Source organism: Myodes glareolus, chromosome X (genome assembly GCF_982192425.1).
Source record: "Myodes glareolus chromosome X, mMyoGla1.1, whole genome shotgun sequence".
NCBI lineage: Eukaryota > Metazoa > Chordata > Mammalia > Rodentia > Cricetidae > Myodes > Myodes glareolus.
Genome location: NC_142053.1, coordinates 77,347,909 through 77,364,187, shown reverse-complemented (window position 1 = coordinate 77,364,187; position 16,279 = coordinate 77,347,909). Strand labels below are relative to the sequence as shown.

Sequence of the window (16,279 nt, the reverse complement as noted above, 5' to 3'; positions counted from 1 at the left end):
ACTGAACCTCTGAACTGTAAGCCACCACCACAATTAAATGTATTTCTTTATAAGAGTTGCTGTGGTCATGGCTTCTCTTCACAGCTATAGAAACCCTAACTAAGAGAATGAGCATAGTAAGTTTCTTGACAGATTTTGAGAAAAACTCCCAGAGCATGAACTTTGGGAACTGAGGTGAGATGCTTCATGTGTAACTAGAAATGAATGTGACTCCATCTATTGTGAGAGGAAGAAATTATAATATGCTGTGTATACGTGCATATAGACTATAGTATATGTATACAGTGTTATAATAATCTGTGTACACTTGCATATAGGCTATTGTTTATATATACAGTGTTATAATATGCTGTGTACACGTGCATGTAGAGGATTGTGTATGTATATAATGCTTGACAATACCAATGAGAGGGATGGATATATTTCAAGGAGCTTACAGTGGTAAAGAATAGTTCTCCACATCATTTCCCATTTTCCCTAATTTCCTATTACAGCAAAGAGTTATAAAGTACTATTTCCCCACTTTCAAAGCATGATGGCTAATCTTGATTGACAACCTGACTACAGTAAGACTCAACTAAATCCCCACTCCTGTGCACTCCTCTGAGGGATTTTCTTAATTAGATTATTTGAAGCAGAAAGACCCACCATAAATCAGGGCCACACCTTCTGGCGGTAGCCCATATCAAAGGACACAGAAGAAGGAAGTATTTCTTTTTGTCTGCTTTCCCTCACTCTTCCTGGCATGTTTTTCTATCCTGTTGCTATGTCCAGTATTAAATCCAGCTTCTTCAGGATCTAACGTAGTCTGAAAACCTGCATTTCTCTAGGAATCCTCCAGGCTCCAGCTCCTCACTGGGACTGCGAAGACATCCAGCCTTGTGAGTGAAACAACTAGTGATTCTTAGCCTTTCTGTCATGAGATAGACATTGGTGGACTACTCGGAGGCAGTCTATACTGTCTGGCAGTCTATTGCATCCTCCTTTAGTATGTGTGTTCACTCTGTCACTTCTGTTCTTTAGAGAACTCCTGCTAGTACTCAAACTATCAGGGTAGAAACCAATTGCTGAATACAATACATTTTTTTGAACAAATGATAGCACAAAGTTTGGTAGGTACTTTTTATTTCATTGGATGAATATTTAACTGGACAAGTAGAACTGACTTTAGTATTTTCTTCCAAATAAAATTCCAGAACATTGCTGTTACCTCATAGTCTCAAAATTTTTGGAAAAGATTGGCTTGAAAATTTAAGGCAGGAAATAGTTTAACCAAATTTTTCCAGAACACTGCTGTTACCTCATAGTCTCAAAAATTTTTGGAAAAGATTGGCTTGAAAATTTAAGGCAGGAAATAGTTTAACCAAAGTTTGTAGTTTTGAAAACAATGTAATTTTTTTGACAAAATGATGGAATTCAAGGTACATCAATTCCCCTAAAAATTCTCTTTTACTGCCACATTAAAAGTTCCTAAATAATGAGCAGGTTTTTTTTTTTTAATCTGTTACTAGTTTCTATCAATAAGCTTTATTTATAAGTATGAGTGAAGATGTACCTAAGGGTTTCTCAATTTAATGTAGTGTGCGTTCCTAATTTCTAAAAGAATAGACTAATTGATCAGGAAGTACTGAATTGCAGTAGCACACAAAATGGCAATAAGTACAAATCCAGTCAGAAGGGTTAGAACCAAGGTGTTATCACTCATTTCTATCTTGTACTTTTCATCTTTGCTGTTGTGGTTGCCTCTTCTTTTCCGTCCACTCCCTTTGCCGCACCCGGACTGAAGCTTATAAGTTGACAAAAGTGAGCTGGAGCTATACGGCCCCCAGAGCTCTTGCACGCCATCAGAATTTTCATATTGGCGTCCGGCACAGACCTTGAAGCGATATCTTGAATTTGCAAGATAGTTGGAAAAGGAAAAGGTGGTATTTGGTCCTTTGTAAATCTAAAGGAAAAGGAATCAAATGAAAATTGCAGTTTTTCCCAATTAAAACTACATTGTATAGTGTTTTTTACAACAAGGAAAACAAAAATTCTTTAATTTTACGAACATATTCACAGCAAGTGTAAAATTTTACTCAATGTTTCTAATCTTCTAGGGGTATTTAGTATTTATTAGATAATTATGTTCAATAAAGTATAAGAAAACCCTACAACTGTTGAAAATTAATTATTTCATGTCTGGACTTGAACATGGACTGTGGTCAGTAGAATCAAGAAATACTAAATATTTCAATGGCGATGAGCTAATTAAATGAATAAGCTAGATTATGTACATAAATATTACAGATGAGATGAGACTTTGGAATAAGATTTAGGTACTTTAAACCCCTTTGAAAGTAACATACTACCTTCCAAAAGCTGTAACCTCAGCTGGACATATAACTACAGTATTTTTTCAAGATAGGGTTTCTCTGTGTAGCCCTTGTTATCCTGGAACTCAATCTGTAGACCAAGCTGACCTAGAACTCAGAAATCTGCCTGCCTCTGCCTCCCAAGTGCTAGGATTAAAGATGTGTGCCCATCTCACCAGCACACTTTTTTTTTTTCAAGAATACAAGACCTCGTAGAACCCAGGTATCCTCAGACTTGCTATGTAACCAGAGTACCTCCAACCTCCTGTAAAGATGTGTGCCCATCCCTCCAATATTTTTTTTAAAAAAACAAGACCTCGTAGAGCCCAGGATACCCTCAGACTTGCTATGTAACCAAAGAGTACCTTCATCCTCCTGTATTTACCCGTCAGGTGCTGAGGATATAGTCAGGTACTATCGTGCCTGGCAGAATATTAGAGACTAAATGTGAAAGGACATACCTGTTCAGCTTTCTTTCCAGTGAAGACTTGAAGACAGTAAACAATGGGATCGCCTTTAATTGGTTCCAAGGAATCCCATTTGATCTCACAACTGTTGCCATTCAGTGGATGTAATTTAGGGGCTGGAAAAGGAAAATTACATTTTAGAACGTTCTGTTTTTTTTTCTAAATGATGCTGAATACATCAAAATGACTCAAACCACACAGTCATTATAAGCACATGTAGACCTAATATGAGAAATATGTAACCATATTTAAAAAGATATTTATGTATTTTGAGAGATGGTTTTTCTATATAGCTGTGGCTGGCCTAGAATTTGCTATAAAGAACAGACTAGCCTTGTGCTGGCATTAAAGGTGTATATTACCACACCCAACAGAACAATACTTATCGAAATTACTTTTGTTATACCATCAGGCATTATTATTGTAGCAAAACCTTGATGAAGTTATCAATTAATAATGCATGATTATATTTTCTATTTATATTTATATTAATCTAAATTTTGGTTTCTCCTTTTATAATAATCTGTATTGTGTTCATGTGGTATATTTTACATTTAGAAACATTTTCACAAGGACAAGTAATTGTATTTTAGGCATTCAGCAACTGTATGAGGTCAGAAAGAACACACTATTCAGTTCATGTTGTTAGTCTCTACATTTTAAGAAAATGGGGCTTAAATATATAGGGACATTAGTCAGGAATTAAAGAAAGCATTATTTCATCTAAGCAGAATTAATTTAATTTGAATGTGTTTCAGTCAGCATTCTACTGGAGAAGAATGATTTCATATTAGTGATTGAACTTTGAGGCCAGAGAGATGGCTCAACAATTAAGAGCATGGGCTGCTCTTCCAGAAGACCAAGGTTCAATTCCCAGCAACTACATGGCAGCTCACAACTATCTGTTATTCCAGTTCCAGTGATCTGACACCCTCACACAGGCATACATGCAAGCAAAACACCAATTCACATAAAAATAAATGAAAATTAATAGTGATAGAATTCTTGTGGAAAGATTGAACCAACCAACCATCACAACTGGGAGAGGGAAAATAATCCTCAAACCCGAGGTTCTGGGACCTGCCCACTTGGACTCAAGGTTAGTTGATACATAGCACTTAACTTCTCATTGTATCCTTCCCCAGACCTTAGGACAACTGACTTAAAAGTCCATAGTTCTGGAAAAGTCTCTAAATGTCCTAACTTTGCTTTTTAGCTTCAGTAGTTTCACTTCTGGCTAACTGCTCTTGTTAACTGAAGTATGTCAAACCAGTATATGGTTTTTGTGCTTAAAAGCCACCTTAAGAAAGGCTCAGTGCTACAAAAAGATCCCAAACACGTAGTGTAGTTTTGGGCCTGAATACTTTTTATAACAAACCATTTAAGAAAATATAATGTGTAGCAATGAATGGATATGACAATGTGGGCAGCACAACATTTTGGAAACCAGGAGCCTGTGTTTTGCCTGCATATTGGCATGGGTACCAGTGTGTATGTTGGGTGCTCACAGAGGTCTGAGAGGGAAATGGATTTTCTGGAACTGGATTTACAGATGGTCGTAAACCACCAAATGGGTGCTGGGAACATAACCTGGGTCCTATGCAAGAGCAACCAGTGCTCTTAACCCTTGAGGCCTCTCTTCAGTTCCATATCTTACTCTTAAAACTTACAGTGCTGATCTCTAAGATATTTGAAAAATATTGATGGCAGGAGTTTTATTAATTTTTAATTTGTTTTTTGAGACAGAGTTTCTCTGTGCAATAGTCTTGACTGTTTTGGAACTCACTCATTAGACCAGGCTGGCCTTGAATGCAGAGACCCGCATGGCTCTATCTCCCAGGTGCTGGGATTAAAGGTGTGTGCCCCCACCATCAGGCTTGAAGTTTTGATAAATCTTTTCATTGCTCCTGAAGTACACAATTAAGCACTACTTTTCTGATATTTTATTAGTGAATTTAAAAAATTACTGCAACTAATTTTAAGATTTAATTTAACTTAAATTTTAGATTATTTATCTATTTTGTGTGTGTGGGTGTTTTGCCTGCATATATCTATGTCTTCACTATGTGTTCCTGGTATCTGTGGAGAACAGAAGTGGGCACTAGATCCCCTGGAACTGTAGCTACAGAAGGCTGTGAGATGCCATGTAGGCATTGGGAATTGATCCCGGGTCCTCTGGAAGAGCATCTAGTGCTCCTAACTACTGGGCCATCTCTCTAGCCCCAAGATTTAATTTAATTTATTTTTTAAATTTTTTTCTGCTCTTTTTGAGACCGGGTTTCTCTATGTAGGTTTGAAACCTATTCTGGAACTTGCTCTCTTGCCCAGGCTGGCCTCGAATTCACAGTGATCTGCCTGCTTCTGTCCCGCTGAGTGTTGGTATTAAAAGTGTGAATGATCACAGCCCCACTGTTTTTTTTATAATTTATTCATTATTATTTTATGTGTATTCATGTTTCGCCTCCAGGTATTACCAGACGAGGGAGCCAGATACCCGGAATGGAGTTACAGACAGTTGTGAGCTGCCGTGTGGGTGCTGGAGATTGAACCCAGGTGATGAGCAAGTGGAGCCAGGGCTCTTACTTTAATTTTTAAATCAGCAAGGAAAGTAAGAGACTTTCTTATGGCGTTTTCATACATTTTGAGTTTGTTTCTGTTCCCCATCGGCTGTGCATCTCAGTTTCCTGCTCTATGTTACTACTTGTACTCCTCAACCTCCTGAACCCCCTTCTACTTTAATGTCATGTGTGTTTTATGCCCTTTCTACCCCTTTCCTTAGAGTCTCCCCCTAGTCTTATGATTTCTACTTTCCTCACCTCTACCCATACTGACTCTCACCTAAATACATTTATATAAAATTTAGAAGTCAGAATTTCCATGAGAGAGTGCATGTGGCATTTGTCCTTCTGAGCCTTGCTGCCTCTCTTAACTTAGCATTTTCTAATTACTGCTTATATATGTGTGCCGAGGAAGCTCTAAGAAAATGTTCAGCGTCTGCGCGCATCATTTACCTTTAAGAGCACCAGGTGGGGTTTTTGTTGTCATGAAAGTGTAGACATCAGACTGTGGTCCCTCACCAGCTTCATTACATGCCTGGATTTTAAACTTGTATTGTGTATATTCACTCAATTTTTGCACTTTGTGAGTCAGATCAGGTCCATGGTAAATGACAGAAAATCTGAGAGGAAAAAGATAAGGATTAGGGAAGCAATGTTATAATCAGCAGTTGAACCCAAGAAAGTCAAAATAAGCCAGAAAGGGAAAACAAAGAAAATGGCAAAAAGAAATCAAGTCACAGGATCAATACTGTCAGGGCAGCAGACTTTCTCTCTTTCTTTCATAACTTCTGTTCTCTGGTACTTAACATTGCACTAGGTAAAGGAAAAGTGGTTAGGAAGAAGGGAAAATACACAGCTTAACCATGAACAAGGACGGAAAGTATTAGTGTTGTTTTCATGCCGACTTCATTCACTGATACTACAGATTAAGACTTTTGTGTGTGTGTGTGTGTGTGCGTGTGTGTGTGTGTGTGTGTATGAGAGAGAGAGAGAGAGAGAGAGAGAGAGAGAGAGAGAGAGAGAGAGAGAGAGAGAATGGCTGGCAAGATATACCAGTCCAAAGTGTTCTAAATACAGTAGACATTAAATGGTAAAAGTGGTTACCTGCCAGAACGATCTTCCATTAGCAAGTTGTAGCTTATAACGTGAGCATGTGATTTTTTCCTTGATGCATTGCCCCATTTGAGTCTGAGACTCTGGTGTCCTTGGACCACACAATCAAGCTGTGGAGGCTCGGGTAGTATTGGTTTGGTTTTGCTTCTTATTGGTGGGCTAAAAGGACTTAGTCCATAATGATTAATAGCTTGAACTCTGATTCTAGTGGGAAAAATAAATCGAAATATATGAATTTATATTTAGTAGAGGAAATACTTTCCTTCATATAATCCAACACACTCTAGCTCTATATAGAATGACAATTATATTGATTACAAGACAGGTTTCCAAGGTAGAACTACTATTGAAAACTATTGATGAGAGGCAGAAATGATTCTTACTAATATGAAGTTTCGCCAATGAAGCAGAACTTTTTTCAAAGGAAATCTGAAGTGTATTAAATACACAAAAGCAGTTCTGCTCAAAATTCTCAACATTCTTTCCATGTCCCCAAAGTAAGATATGAGTGACTTACCTGTATGTAGTATTAGGCTGTAGATTTTTCAGAACATACTCTGTTACTCTATCAACAGTCAAGATTTTTTTATCTCCATACTCGATGTTATATCCAGTGATGGGAGAGCCATGGCAGTCTGGCTCCTTCCATTGGATAGCTATGCAAGATGAGGACAGTTTGGCAGGCACTTTGTCTTCAGCTTCTTGTAACATTGGTACTATGGTGGGTACAGTTCCCGGTGTAGTTACTTTTCCAGTTTCTCCAAACATTCCAACCCCAACTCTGTTGACAGCCTGAAAAGCACATGAAACATTTGTTAGCAATTCACTTTGATGATATTCTGTACATAAGCCATTTTGTTGCATAACAAAACAGTACATCATAAACTCATATTCTAACAATTTGGTTCTACAGTGCAGAAATACATGCTGAGACTTGCAGTCTGCGTCTTTAGGAAAGTCAAGAGTACACACAAGGGAAGGAAAGTCAGGAGTGTTTTATGGACATTTTAAATAACTAACCCTCACAAGACTCATCAACTATGACACTAATGTTTTCTCCATTCTTCTTATCACTCTTATTTATTTATTGTTAAGAGACAGATACTTGTTAAGTTGGTCAGGTTGAGCTGAAACCTCTGGACTTAAGGCATCCTAGCATTTCAGTCTTAAATAGTTGATACTACATGTATGTGCCTGGTGGTTTATGCTTTTACCTAGTGTTTTATGGTTTCATTCTGAAAAGGAAGATGTAAACCCACTGCTAATTTCTCTTTAAATTCCTTGAATAATTCTGCTGGAAATTCTAAGTGTCTTTATTATATAGACACAAATTCTTTTATGACTACACGGCTACATACTACCTAGACTGAGCTTCATTGCTTTGTGATTTTTGAGGACTAGTTTTACTTTTTGTGTTCATGTATAAAAGTGTTCTGAGTTTATAAAAATAATGCTGTTGTATCCCAAAAATCAGTGATTTGTGTCCATCCCTTTTCAGTGCAGATGAACCCATGGCGAATCACACTGATCTCCCCAACCCCTCTACTGTTTTCATCCTTGTCAGTTTTATAAGAAGTTTTTAAAACTTCCTTGGTTTTATTCTAGTGAATCAATCATAATGTTTTATTGAATTTTACTATTTTTTTTATTTGTTGTTTCTTCCCTTCTGCTTGCTTTTCATTTATTTTGCCATTCTGTTCATTACCTGATGTAGAAACTTAGATTACTGAATCGAGTTCTGTGGTAACATAAGCATCTAATGTTCTGAGTTTTTTCCTCAGTACTGTTTTAGTTCATCCCACTCATTTTAGTATGGTGCATTTTGATATTCATCTGGTTCTGTACATTTAAAGTTTTTCTTTGAGATTTCAGCTTTGACCATGGAAAATATGAAACTGTATCTTTAAATTTCTCTCTGATAAACATTTATGATGTCTTTTTGTATTGATTGATAATTTGATTCCACTATGGACAAAAAACACTCGGTATTAACCTTCTCAAATTAAACCCTATAGAATGCCAGGCATGGTGGCACATACCTACAATTCCAGTACTTGTTTGATGGAGGCAGAAAGTTCAATAGTTCAAGGCTAATCTAGGATACATTGAAAGACTGACCCTTTTGAAAGAAAAGAACAACTGGGCAGTGGTGGCGCATGCCTTAATTCTAGCACTTGGGAGGCAGAGGCAGGTGGATCTCTTTGAGTTCGAAGGCAGCCTGGTTCACAGATTGAGTTCCAGGACATCCAGGGCTACACAGACAAATCCCATCTTGAACTAATAACCAACCCCCCACAAGAGAAACCAAAATAAAGAAAAACACAATGGTATGACTGGCTGTAAAATAAAGCCCAGTTATAGGTCGCTTCTAAGAAACTCACGTTTCTTCTAACAATATATATATATTAAATATATTAAATGTAGAAGGATAGAATAAGATATTTTGTGCAAATGTAATCTGAAGGAAAGTAGGAATAACTATACCTGTATCAGAAAAATGGCTTTCAATCAAAAGGATATGAAGAAACAAAGTGTCATTATTTAATGACTGATAAAGGCCTGCTGTGAAATTTTGGAGCACCTTTATATATAAAGTGATTTGTGATTAACCTAATTGGAGAGATCCCAATGCAGTAATAGTTGGAGACTCCAGCGTTCTGTTTTTAGTAATAGACAGATGATCATAAGAGAACATCACCAAAGGAAGAGCCGAATGAAATCATGTCCTAAAGCAAATGTGCCTAACATCAGCAGATTTTTCCCAAAATATTTTTGTGGTACATACGTCATATTCAGAGCCTGTATTCTTCCACAGAGTTCCACTCCCTATTCATCCAATTAAGCAATATTTAAAATACTTAAAAACTCACTTCTTAATTAGTTGTCCTCCTCCTCCTCCAGACCCTTCATTCCTAGGACTGTACCCCCTCCCTAACAGGACGTATCATTAGAGACATTCTCACAAAGCATAGTTCCTGAATTGAGAGAACAGAAGCACAGCCGTCTTGTCTTGAAGGCAGCTCCATTCTGGCCTGAATAGCATGCCTTTTCATGAAACTAACAGTTTCAGTTTGCTGAAGGCAGACTTTAAGTGAATATATAATTCCCGTAATGCTATTTAAATCAGTAACATCATCTCGTCTAACCCACAAGACCATTTTGGTCATTCAAAAAAATTCCAAAAACCCCCAGTGAAGCCTTTCCAAGTCATAGCCCTTTAAGAACCCTATCGAGTAAATGAAGTTCATTGTCTTACTCTCTTGACTTCTGATAAGCGCCTGTACCAAGTTTTCCTCAAAGTCAACCTATCTTTACACTGGGAAAGCTGAGACTGTTGGATTTTTGAGTTTGAGAACAGCCTGGTCTCCAGTGAGAGTTCCAGGACAACCAGAGCTACACATAGAATCCCTGTCCTTTCTCGGAAAACCAAAAGCAAAACCACCCCCACAAAAAAAAAAGAAAGAAAAAGAAAAGGAAAGAATGAATGAAACTGAATGTATAGACCTGAATGGGTATATTTGTTTGTTTAAGACAAACTTACTATGTATCCCAGGCTTACCTCAAACCTGTGGCAATCCTCCTTCTCCTCCTCTAAAATTGTGGGAATACATGCATGTACGACAGGCCTGGCTCAAATCAGTGTTTAAATAAGCATTTTAGATAATCGCTAAGTTCAGAGAGATCTGAAAACCTCAGACGTATAAAGGAAACATGGCAGATCAAGTGGGACTGGAAAGTACATGTGAGATCATTTGGGGCTTTAAATAATATGAGAAGGAACTCCAAATGCTGTAGTTCAAGATAAACAATATTTTTAGAAATCCTTCCCTACTTGACTTTACTCTGGCCTTTACGTTGGAAACGACAGTAGTATCATATACATGAGAAGTGCAGTTTAATAGCGATCGCCTTCTTTATAGTGAAGGAAATGCGAACTCTACCTGGACTCTGCAAAAATACGTGGTTGCTGGAATAAGGCCTTTGACTTCATACTGCAAAGAAGGGCCAGTGTAAATCAAATGCATGGAATCTTCAACTTGTCCCCACTGCAGTCGGTAATCAGTGATTTCAGCACCATTGCATTTAGGAATCTGAAAGACGAAATGCACACAGAAATTCAATCCTTTTTCTAAATGGTCGCTATATTAGATACTGTGGAGAGGAATAACACATGAAAACTTGTAATCCATCAAGTGAAACAGGATAGAGATGGATAGAAACAAACACAGGCAGGACTCTAGAACCACATTCAAAGGCACAAGTTAAAGTACAAAAAAGGACTTGCTGATTTCACAACTTAGATAAATGAAAACAAATATATTAATATTGTTTAACATTGCCATTGGTTTGTATGATAAATCACTGATCACATGACCTGGTGAACTGGTCTACATAAGTTAAAAAATCAGCGTTGTCATACATTATTAACGGACTAAGCCCTTTCTGTAAAAATTAAAAAATAAGCTATTGCATGAGACTGGCGAAAAAAGAACAACCCAAATGAACATATTTGCCTAAATAATTAACCCTTATTTTTAAGAACTTAATTAGTTTGGTAAGACATTCACATGGGTTGTTAAAAGTATATATTTTAAATCTTTAATATACCTTATGTATGGTATATGTTACGGGTTAGAAATGGTAGCAGAAGATTTTTCAATAAAGTTCTTCAAAGAATAGCAGGTTGTGGGCTGGGGATATTGTTCAGAAGTAGAGTGCTTGCCTAGCATGTATGAATCAGCCCCAGCTTCAGTCCTCAGCAGCACAGAAAGTTAAACTTTTATAAAATGATTTACCTTAGCTGTCTCTTGCCTTAGCTTTAAAACCTCAATTAGTAACCCATTGATAGTCCATTTTGATCCCTGTTTTTATAGTTGATATCTGAAGAGCAGAATATCAGTTTTGTAGTCTTCATGTTATTACGGGTATCAAGTCCTACCCGTAATGTTCTAGAAACCAAGGTCTGGGGGTTATGGGATCCAAATTCTAATCTATGATTCATTAGCAATTTCAAGTCTCCTCCCGAAAATGTTCTAACCCAATAGCATGTTTGTGTGTCAGCAAAATTAATAAGAAGTTGAATCAGTGAAATACCTCCCAACTGACAACAACACAGGTTGGACCCTTGCAGGTTAGCACAGGTGTACCACACTGAGAAGGAGGGTGCCGAGCTGGTACAGTTCCACACTTCACTGAAGGAGAGTCAAGCTACAAATTAAACAAACATACAAATAAATAAACCCATGCATGACTTTGCAGGCGTGGTCACTCCTTACCTGGACAGCAAGTACAGTGCAAGCATGTATTCTTTCAAAGTGAAATGAAGTACAGGCAGGTCACCTGGGCAGCGCAACTTCTCTTCTCCTATTTTAAGCTTTTAGCCAGAAACTGTGGGTTCTTCAGGAAGTTATTTACTTACGGTACATATCTTTTCAGAGCTTGGGTTCTCATTTCTGTCATTCCGGGGACCTTTTGCTTTTTTGCCACGCACAACTGTTTCCAAGTTCCCATTAACAGAATGATTGTCTATAAAATATGTAAAATGCACTCAATTCTCCCCTCCCCAAATTAGTTATTTTGATACTAGTATTTGAACCCATTCTTGTTTATACTAAACACATACACCATCCTTTAGCTCCATACCAAATCTCCAGTTTTTAGAAGTGGTTCTTTAAAACAACACAATAGTCTGTGGAGTGAGTTAAATTTTTTCTCTTAAAATGCTTAGGGACGCCAAAGTTACTGTATCAATTAACCTCATAATTTGACTTAGACATTAAAAAGTTCGGTTTCCATTACCAAGTGTTGGTTTGCTAAGAATTATTCAATTCAGACTAAATGGAACTTCTGCTTGATGATATTAACACAGGCACTCAAAGCAAAAGTCACAGGACAAGAAACTTAGGCACAGTTGTCAATCACGTAAGGAAGCTTTACTTACCAAGGGGAAGGTTTGTGTCCTTGCACTTGGTTTTGCTGTTTAAGGGCAGTGAGCGACAAGATGCAGGAGGTAGAGTAGGTGTCTGAATTGTCAATACGTCGGAAGGCTAAGAGATAGAAAATATTTTACTATTTTACTAAATTGGAGATCAGCTTTAGAAAACATTCAGTAATATAACAGTTTATTTCAACCCTTAGTTTGAGAACTCTCCCCTTTCTGATTTCTTACCTGGCTTTGGCATACAGGTGAAGTGCAAAAGACTCTCAGTTTATATGTGGTGCCTGGTTGGAGGCCATCATACAGAAATTCCTGGAGAGTGCCATTGTAGATTATCTTCCAGAGATTTGCTGCAGGAAGAAGAGCAAATTAACTCGAAATGTGCACCACCACTTCTAAATTTTATAAGTTCCCACGACAATTAATGTTTGCATGATATATGCTAAGAAACAACCATTGTGGAACATAACTTGATCCAACAAGCTTTTTTGGTTGAGATTTCAAGACAGGGTTTCTCTGTGTATCATTGCTGTTCTGGAAGTCACTCTGTAGATCAAACTGGTCTCCAACTCATAGAGCTCTGCCTGCCTCTCCCTCCTGAGTGCTGGGATTAAACGTGTGCACCACCACCTCCCAGCAAAATTTAATAATCTTTTTTTGATAAATTCTTTTATTCCAAGTAGAATTAAACAAAAGTTTTAATGGATCAGTAAGTAAATATTTCTTATCAAAACTCAAAGGAATCCATTTACATTTTATGGTTTGGTTTTATAGGTGTGTATTTATATTGATTTTCTGATTCTGTTAATTGCACTATGGTTACAAGTGGAAACTTTTATAAATTAATAATATATATATATATATATATATAAAATAGTAAGACACTACTATTAGGTGAGGCTAAGTCAGTGTTTTGCTAGGGAACACTGTGCTATTTTTCATAACTTCTAAATGAGTATACAATTATTTAGAAATGAAATCTTTTAAAATTCATTTTTTCCTTACCACCGTCTGAATTTTCACTGACTTCTAAACTGTAACTCGAAATGTGCATTCCGCCATTGTCGTTGGGGGAGTCTAAAAAGAGAAACAAATTTTAAGTGCTCTAGAAAAACCTTGAAAGTCTTTCACTAACATTTTTCTCATAAATTGTAACTTCTCACAGAGAAAAATAAAAACACGACACATTGTATTTATATCTATATACCAGTAATAATATGCAAACCTAGTACAAGTTACATACATTTGATATCACTCCTCAAGTATTTAGATAGTATTTCAAAGGTCTTGGCAAGAAACTAAAATGAAATGAATATGTGAATAACTTGAATTTATCTAGTTGAGGCAATAAATGCGTTTAAATGTAACTTTTGGTTAAGTTGACATTTATCTGTGACACAGACTTCTTTCTTCGGTACTTATGTTGTCTAAAATTTTACTTGGAGGATGGATATTTAAGGATCCATATGAATTTAAAAAATTAGTTCATGTGTGAATAATTAAGCTAGCTACAGATAATTCAATAGCAAATTAGCAAAAAATAATATGGTTTATATAAACTCATTTATATGGCAGAGCATTTCACATGCAAATGACAATATTTTATTAAGCTTAGAGCAATTGCAGAAAGATTTCTTCTCAATAGTAATTATGGAGAGAACAAATTTTAGACACAGAAGAATTATTTACCCCAAGCAATTTTTACTTGGCATGCTTGAATTTCTCCCACTACGTATGGTTTCTTTGGGTATCCAGGCTTGGCTGGACAAGTAGAATATTTTACTTCTCTGCTAGGGTTGCTTCTTCCTTCCAGATTGCAGGCAAAAATCTGTGTAAAAGAAAATATTTTGTTGGAAACAAACGTCTGCTTTGATAATGTGTAATGTGCAGCTGGGTGAGCATTTCCAAGAATTAAATGTAAAGCAAAGTTTCTTTTCAAAGAAAAAAACCCAGCATTTATTCCAGCGAAGAGTTTAGTCTTGTATAAAAACACAACACCAATTTTTATATCATGCCACATACCCGAAACTTGTATGTAGTATTTCTCTGAAGATTTTTTACAATGCACGAGAGATCTTCTCCATTGTATTTAGGTTTAAAACCCAATCCCTGAAAATGGAGGACAGGGAATTTAGGAACAAAGCTTAGGTCCAAGCTCTGGCTTCAACTTACTATCTACCAAAGGGTCTGCACCAGTTCCTCTGCATATATGTTACAGCTGTTAGCTTGATGCTTTTCTAGGACTCCTAACAGTGGGAGTGGGTGTATCTCTGGCTCTTTTGCCTGTTCTTGGGAGTTTCCCCCTCCTATTGGGTTGCCTTGTCCAGCTCTGATATGAGGGCTTTTGGCTTGTCATATTATATCTTGCTTGTTTGACTGTGTTTGCTTGTTGTCTCTTGGAGGCCTGCTCATTTTTGAAGGGAAACGAAGGAGTAGCAGATCTGAGGTCTGGGAGGTGTGTGTGTGTGTGTGTGTGTGTGTGTGTGTGTGTGTGTGTGTGTATGTGTGTGTCTATTGGGGGTGGATCTGGGAGGAGTGTTATTGTAAAGGGATGTATTGTGTGAGAGAAGATATTTTTAATAAAAAATAGAGATAATTTTTAGTTTTAAATGTTCCATTTTTTCACAATACAATGAGATAGCACATGAAAGAGCAAGTCGCCTATTAGTTACGATAGAACACGTCTCAGTGTTATCTCCTCCATTTAACATTTTGTGCCTTGTACATAGTAATTTGTGGTTGCTGTTTAAATTGACTGGCTCTTTCACACAGATTTGAAAGTTCCAAATGGAAAGAAATAGTTGCCCACCCACACGAGAAAACTGAGATGAAGGTGGCCAGCTTGGCAGAATTGTGTAAAGGTGCTGAAAGATATCTGTGACCACAGAGAGTCAGCCAACAGGGCTGGAGCTGAAAATGCTAACAGACGTCTTTGACTAGAACGAGCAGAGTGCAGGGGTGCTGCTGTTGCCTTCAGCTAGTTGAGGATGAGGGGCCTATGCAGACTTGCCCAACAGTTGCTCTGCATTGAGCCCATTCAGAACACAGGGACTCAAGGTTATTATTCCCCCCTTCAAGTGAGAAGTGAGTATAAAAAGGTATTGAGAGATGAGGCTAAAGATCATAGCCCCCAAACAGGAAACTTACAGATCTTGGTTCCTCCATCTCGAGTACATAAGTAAGAGTGTCATTTGGGTTTGGGTTTGTTGGGGCACACCATTCCAGCCACAAACTGTAGACTCCTGCTTCTTTCAACTTAGGTGGCAGCGGTGCCGGAGGTGTGTTTCCTGATGTGTAGAAGACGGCTATTTCACTGAAATTACTGAAAGGATATGTTAAAGTGGAAACACCAGTTTCAGGATCTCATGGCACTGTAGACTTTCCAATTGTGAATATAATTCAGTGTACCTGGAGCCGAAGTGATTTTTGGCAGCTAATCTGAATGAATACTTCGTAGAAGCGGTCAGTTGAAAGATCTTGTGCTGTTTCATGGGGCCACTGTAGCAAATTTTGAACTCTTCACCTTTACCCTTGACAATGCACACAAAATATTAGAATATTTTAAAATAGTGCACTTAACAGCACATACTCATCATAACCTTAATCATTCAGAATCAGGTGAATGATTTTTAAAGATATCTGTGCATGAGGTTTAATCCCCATGGGGTCCCTGCACTGAGAGTGGAAAGCCTTCATCCTTTACCTGGAAGTTATCTCCAGTTGAAAAGCGCTTGCAAGGGAAAAATTCATTTTCTCCCATGGAGTCTCACTGGGTATCCAAGCCACACTTAAGGGCAGGATCCATTCCCAGCAGTAGTTGACCAATACAACATGAACTCAGTAGTATTT

General features: G+C 37.4%; 1 protein-coding gene across 1 annotated transcript in view; it reads right to left on the bottom strand.

The window, feature by feature from the left end:
- Positions 1-1,215: 1,215 nt before the first annotated feature.
- The window catches only part of LOC125389240 (fibronectin type III domain containing protein 3C1-like), a 36,002-nt gene continuing 20,938 nt past the window's right edge, over positions 1,216-16,279 (bottom strand). Inside the window, exons 10-24 of the mRNA XM_087902556.1 lie at positions 15,839-15,960; positions 15,578-15,752; positions 14,453-14,539; positions 14,120-14,258; positions 13,436-13,507; positions 12,662-12,780; positions 12,434-12,539; positions 11,912-12,018; positions 11,587-11,700; positions 10,434-10,583; positions 7,010-7,284; positions 6,484-6,696; positions 5,833-5,999; positions 2,816-2,937; positions 1,216-1,945 (exon numbers count right to left, since the gene is read on the bottom strand). Of these exons, the coding sequence (XP_087758682.1) occupies positions 1,610-1,945; positions 2,816-2,937; positions 5,833-5,999; positions 6,484-6,696; positions 7,010-7,284; positions 10,434-10,583; positions 11,587-11,700; positions 11,912-12,018; positions 12,434-12,539; positions 12,662-12,780; positions 13,436-13,507; positions 14,120-14,258; positions 14,453-14,539; positions 15,578-15,752; positions 15,839-15,960 (2,304 nt within the window). The 3' untranslated portion in view covers positions 1,216-1,609. The remainder of the gene's footprint in view (positions 1,946-2,815; positions 2,938-5,832; positions 6,000-6,483; positions 6,697-7,009; positions 7,285-10,433; positions 10,584-11,586; positions 11,701-11,911; positions 12,019-12,433; positions 12,540-12,661; positions 12,781-13,435; positions 13,508-14,119; positions 14,259-14,452; positions 14,540-15,577; positions 15,753-15,838; positions 15,961-16,279) is intronic.